Here is a 6,658-nt window from a genome sequence, read left to right as displayed (position 1 = left end):
TTACTTGGGTAGCTTATTTAGTTATTATTGCGTGGATATTTGGTTAAAGGCATCTCTTAGTTGGACATACACTCTTGACCTATCGCACGAGGTTTACCTCACATAAGCTATTTGGTTACTTGGGTATCTTAGGACGATGAATAGATAGATTGACGACTCCTACTTTATAAAAAAAGAACTAAAATAGTATGTACCTCAACTAGCTCTTACCCCAGTTTGGACCAGGGGCTAATTGTAACCTTATTCATTTCCTCCCCAATTAGATTTGATTCAAGACGGGATGCATTTATTCTTACACATACATCAACCAAATGCTAGTTATTTGGTCTTCAATAGATCTTAATCTTTCCTCCACTGTACTTATTTTACTACTCTAGCTTATTTCTGTCTTCCTAAGCTTATTGTATAGTGAAAATTCAAAAGTATCAATCCTCACTCAATAATCTCTATTAAATTATAAGTTTCAATGTTTGTTGGAATATCAACATGACTGTATGTGGGAGGTAGCTTTGGTTCCAATAGTGAGATTTTAACAGAAGGCGGAGCTCCTACGAGGGGAGCACCTAACGGGAGAAGACTTATGTGATATAGAGGATGGAGAAGAGGTGACTCTTGGAAAAAAAATTGGAAATTGAAAATTCAATTAATATTGTCGCCTCTTTCTTAATTATATCCCTAAAATATAAAAAAACTTGTATATATGATTATAATAATGGAAGTGATATACTTTACAACACTAATTTATACTTGATCACCAAACAAATATGAAAAAATAATATTGCATTTTTTATTTCTCAATGAAACTAAATTGACCAACACATGATATGAGGTCTTGAATGTGGCATCAAAAAGAATAAATTATTTGTGTGCTTAACAAATCAATTCCCGTATTACATGAAAAAAAAATATATTAGACAGTATCTAGACATACATAGGCTGAAAAACAAGATAACTTAAAATTTCTTGCCATCAAGAGTGTGACATATCAACTCATGTAGCCAAAAGATTTTTGCAGTTTTGACTTTCCAATGAGAGTGTCAAACCGTTATACTAAAAATCTTTAGATAGCTTCTGGCCAACTATATTGTGCAATCTCATGAATATTTTTCCCATAAAAAAGAAGATCACTAAGTAATAAATATTTTAATAAATTTAGTACTATTTACATTAATTTTAAGGCTTTTAATTTTTCTTTATACTCTATAGATGTGAAACTAGAAAGCATATCCATACTCCATGTTTTTTAAGTTCCTCTATTCGACAACTCAACCCTTAGAGCAACTACATAAACAATAAGCATCAACTCATGTCCACCAAAACATAAGGCTTGTTTCTTTAAAAAGTGATGCAGATGCATGTTCCTCAAAATGGCAACAATATTCTCAAGACGTGCTATGCAAATTCATCACTTATTGCTCTGAATGTGTTTGGTTGGCACCTGGAAGTAATTTGTGCTTTGGTCATTCTCTTACAAACTGATCAATACGCTGAAAAGCAAAAATAAGATAACAATTAAATGGGAATGAATTGTACTCGATGCATGTTCAATGAAAAATATAACTAACACAATGTCATTATACATAAAAAAAACTATTGTGTAACGATGTACAACATATTTACGCACAATGAAAATTACATAAAATATAAAATGACTATTAAAAATAATGCTCAAATACAACAATGTACAATATAATTGTACATGGCAAAAACACACAAAACACAAAATTACTATAAAAGAGAAAGTTGAAGTACAACCATGTAGGACATTATTATATTGAAGAAATAATGACACATAAAAAAGTAATGTTTTATGAGAAAAAAGATATTTGCAACAAAATATTAAGAAAAATAAAGAAAAAGTAAAAATAATGGTCATGACAAGATGTCTGTGCACTGAAAAAATACAACCAATACTGCGTTGTTGTACTCGAAAAAAGCTGATATACAATATTCTACAACATGATTGTACAAAAGAACTAAAAAAAACAAAAATGTAATCATGCACAACATTGTTGTACAATAAATATAACAAAGAAAAATAAATAAAATTATTCACAATATCCATGCAATGAAAAATACGACTTCTACAACATCCTTGTACTAAAAAACGTTGATGTACAAAGTTATACAACACAAGTATACAGAAGAACTCGAATAAAGCTGAAACACAACCATATATAACATGTTTGTACAACAGATATGCACAAAAAAAAAGAAAGAAAATATGTCGATAGCTATAAAAATTATTTAAAATACGAAAAAATATTAGTATAATATGGTTGTACTCAAGAAAAATATGAATAGATATAGGTCATACAGAAGAAAAATCACAAAAAAATGAAAAAGATAAAAATCATTATTGCTCAGAAGAAAAATGAACCCAAAAAATAAAAAATGTCCTTTAAAAAATGATAACCAAGTAATGTATGCAACCATATTTATGGATGTACTTAAGAAGAAAAAAAAAGAGTCAATAGCTAGCATCTTTGTTGCGAGCAAACCGATTTGTCAGCTGAATGCTGCGAGACAGAGAGACAGATGAATTCTTAAAATGGATTTCGATTGACATGGAGAAATGAACAAACAAAAGTGAATGTCATGGAACAGAGAGAAAATGATCAATCTTAACTTTGGGAGAATAGAAGAATTTCGAGTGAGTAATGGGGACAAAATTGAGAAAACTACAAACTGTAAACCCTAAAGTAGGAATAAGAATTCAAAATGCTTATTTTAATATGGATTTTGAAATGTTAAATGCCCTAAACAAAGTAATTTTAATTTTTAATTACTATTTTTTAATTGGGACAGGGAGTACTTATATTTATGTATAATAATATTTTAGGGCAATTACATACCAGACCACCCAAAACTTATTATTTACAAATCAATCACTCTTTTTCATCTAATTTTCAAATTCTAACTCAAATATGATATTCTAGATAAAATCAAACCCATATTTTTCATTTTTATCAAAAACTCAATAGTTTAAATATGAGTAATTGGGGTGCTCCGTTTGTAATTGTCCCTAGTTTGATTCGAGATCGAGACAAGGCAAAGCGTGGGAGGGAGCTAGCGAAAAGCGCTATGGTGGTTGCGCAGGCGATGAAGCGGATTCCACGTATCAAATTCCCACAAAGGCATCCCAAGCCCTCATCAGGTACCCCAATGTCTCAGCATCAAGCCTCGCCTGTTGAGACATCTTGTTCGTCTGCTACCTTTTGTGATTTATCGAGTTCATTTTTTGTATCCTTATTCTCTAGCGAGTTCTTTTTTTGTTTTTGTGTTTTCAATCTTCAGGATATGCTGCAGCCTCACCATCCGAGCAGAAGAATTTATTCAAATTCGGTCAGTTTCACCTTTTATTGTCGTTTTGCTTTGTTGTTTTCTGTTGTTCATAGATACTAGGGTTATTCCTATTTTATCTGTGGTGCATTTGGACTCTACTCATTCTAATTCTTAGTAATTCTTTTTGAAGCTAACCAATTCACAGTAGACTTAAGCATTGTTTTTCTCTATCTTGGAACTTGAATACATTGTATTCGGCCGGTTCGATAATTGCATGCTATTGTCTGGTATTTGATTGAAATTCTGTAGATGCTCCAAGGAATTTATACATATGTTTAAGACTGTAGGAGGTAACTTGTCACTTCAGTCAGGCAGCACTAAAGCTCGTTGAAATGTTATTATTTTTTAGCACATATTGTTCTGTGCTTCGGCTATTCTAGCCTTTTACGTTAATGCTTTTTTTTAACTAAAAATTGTTTTTCCTTAATGGACTGCTTTTGAAGTCCATCTAAGGCACGTATTGAAAACTTTATTAACTTATTGATCTCTCGTTGAAGAATGAAACAACTAAATTGCGATAAGTTGGGATAGAAGTACCAGATTTAGGGTCTATTTGAGATGACTGCAGCTTCTTAAAGAAGCAGTTGCGAAACTGTTATCAGGAGAAGCAACTGCAGTCTGCTTGGATAGTTAAACTATGAAATTGTTGTGCTATAGGTGTGACGTGGGGCCTTAACGGGTTGGGGTACTGTAGTTGCTACAGTACCGCTGTCCCTTTTTTTCCTATTTGATCACTTGTCTTTTTCTATTACCTTCTTAAATCTATTTTCTTTCTTTTCTAATTCCTTCTTATTTTATCTATTAGCTATTATATATATGTGGTTTTGTTTTCTTAGTGTTAGCTTTTGATTAATTTCAGATTTCAGATTTTTGTCAGGACAGTTTTGGGCGTCTGTTTTCTCTTTCGATGGCTATGTCCAAGGGATTGGGTGGTGTTCCAGCTGTATCTCTTCCCCGAAGTGGTGATTATTTTCTCTTATTTTCTTCCACATCCTCCCACACAGAAGCTACTGGCAACAACACTCGATTTGCTGTTTTCTTAAGTCCTTAGCCTACCAGCTACTCCCTTCTAACATTATTGCTGCCCCAACAACCCCTCCTTCCTACTGCCTCGACAATCTCAGCCATGACAACTAGTAAACACCTTCTTGTTATCAACTCCAACGAACTCCTCACCACTATCACTCATGACAACCTCCATACTTGCTGTTGCTGCATTTCCGAACCTTCCCATCTTTGCCACCATCATTTCTTTTTTGCTGCCACCCGTGCTAGCCATCCCGATCTACCTAACTGACCACTGCTATCCCTATCTACACTTAGGTGATATTTGCTTGTATCGTTTTATGTTTGTTATCATTTATTTTTTATTTGAACAGTCGTTGTAACCCTGTTTGAATTCAACAATAATATTTATATTTCTATTGTGGTTTGGGTTAACTCCAGTTTCATTTGGTATCCGAGCTAGCCTAACCCTACTTATATTCTAAGATTTCATAGCAGCCGCCCCTACCTAGGCCACCTTCACAAAAAATTTTGATTCCTAGCACTTACCAAACATAGCTAAATTTTGACATAACTTTAATTTTTCTTTGCTGATTTTAAAAATAGGAACCTCAAATTAAATTTTGTACACTTTCAATTAGTCTCATGCTCTATCTTTCACCTCCCAACCCTAAACTCTAGCCATGCCACCAAGGAGATACTTGCCCGAGCCTACTCAAGAAGAGATATAGCGAGAGATCCACTGACTTCCCCAGAAGTTTGGGGACACTGAGGAAGAAACCTATTGAAAAATTATCCTCGAACATAATCTGGCGAATTCAAGGGGAGCAAGAGACGAGGGTCTGAATCCCTTCCACAGGGATTATTTCATGCAGAAGATCGGGCATGACGCTTTGGAATTTAGTATCCGAGGAGGCCTCAAGAAGAGCTGTCAAAATAAAGAACGGAAGAATCTGAAGATAAAGCAGGAGGTCTAGTGTCAGTTCCTACCAGCTTACTATAGACAGAAGATTGAGAATATAACTTCAGAAGTGGAGAGATCACATCACCAGACGACTACTATATCTTACAGACATTGCTCAACCTCAGGGTATTACTGCTAGATTACAGTCAGGAGAACATCCAAGCTAACCCCAATAGAAGTAAAACTGAGTTAGAGTGGATAACAAGTGGAACCAATCCACATCACTAAATATGCGCCAGCTAGAAAGTGTTGCACGTGCCATGAATTTGGGCATGTTGAATCAAATTGCACAATCAGGGGGTGATCTGTTTCACTGAGCGGGGTGCTCTTGAAAAATTGCGCAATGACAGTTGACATTGAAGTCAATGAGGACACGAAGGACCAACTTCTAGTCAAGGAGAAAAAGATGCACATAGTTCTAACTGAGCCCGCGGGATAAACTCTGACCAACTTCACGGTGAGTGTCTAAAGCAGTCTTGAGTTTGAGGATCTGACACCGGAGGCATGATAATGCCAGATAAGAGAAATTTGGACTATTCATATCTATAGACTCATTCTTGAGTTGTCCATACCAAGAGAGGTCCAACACGTCAGAGATGGGGCCTATCTTTGCTGTGTCGGGATGACTATATTGAGTTATTCAGATGTTATATTTAGTTCAACAGCGTACCCACCATTAAATGACCAGATATAAGAGATGAACCGCAGCTTTGAAAATTGTCTTAGGGGTTTGGTGGAAAAGAAATTCTTCAATGAAATCCAAGTCCTATCAGAAAAGTAAAAGAAATTTATCTTGGGTGGTTATACTTGAATGTGGTCCAGCTTACCATAGACTTCATCCTAGAGTTGATTTCTCCTTACATGCTTGTTTATCAGATACACAGATGAGTACGAGGAGGGGAAGAAACCAATTCCATATTTAATGATTCGAGACTTGGTTCGTAAAGATACCCATCCACGAACATTTCCAATTATGATTGCACTAAAATATGTTGGAAACTTATTCTATCAAGATGTGATGTAGAATGACAATACCTACATGATCGATCTTGCAGGGGATTGCAATATCTATGCTACCATCAACGTGACAGACTTGATTGCATGTTACATTGAACCAGAAACATCGACCAATGAAGTTGGAGCTTCCCCAACCTCGAGATATTGACACGAGAGTTTAACGGATCGTGGTACTGTAGTTGTTACAACACCACAGTCCCTTTTTTTCCTATTTGATCCTTTGCCTTTTTATATTCCCTTCCTAATTCTATCTTATTCCTCTTCTAATTTCTTCCTATTTTATCTATTAATTTATATATATATATATATATATTGAAATGATTTAAT

At 34.7% G+C, this 6,658-nt stretch overlaps 1 protein-coding gene across 1 annotated transcript in view; it reads left to right on the top strand.

Annotated features, from left to right (window-relative positions):
• Positions 1 to 3,007: 3,007 nt before the first annotated feature.
• Positions 3,008 to 6,658, top strand: part of LOC110036942 — a 38,203-nt gene continuing 34,552 nt past the window's right edge. Inside the window, exons 1-2 of the mRNA XM_020741506.1 lie at positions 3,008 to 3,157; positions 3,298 to 3,345. Coding sequence (XP_020597165.1) covers positions 3,085 to 3,157; positions 3,298 to 3,345 — 121 coding nt within the window. The 5' untranslated portion in view covers positions 3,008 to 3,084. The remainder of the gene's footprint in view (positions 3,158 to 3,297; positions 3,346 to 6,658) is intronic.

This window comes from Phalaenopsis equestris, unplaced genomic scaffold (assembly GCF_001263595.1).
Source record: "Phalaenopsis equestris unplaced genomic scaffold, ASM126359v1 Scaffold212889, whole genome shotgun sequence".
Lineage (NCBI taxonomy): Eukaryota > Viridiplantae > Streptophyta > Magnoliopsida > Asparagales > Orchidaceae > Phalaenopsis > Phalaenopsis equestris.
The sequence above is the reverse complement of the archived record's forward strand: the minus strand, read 5'-3'. Positions and strand labels throughout refer to the sequence as shown.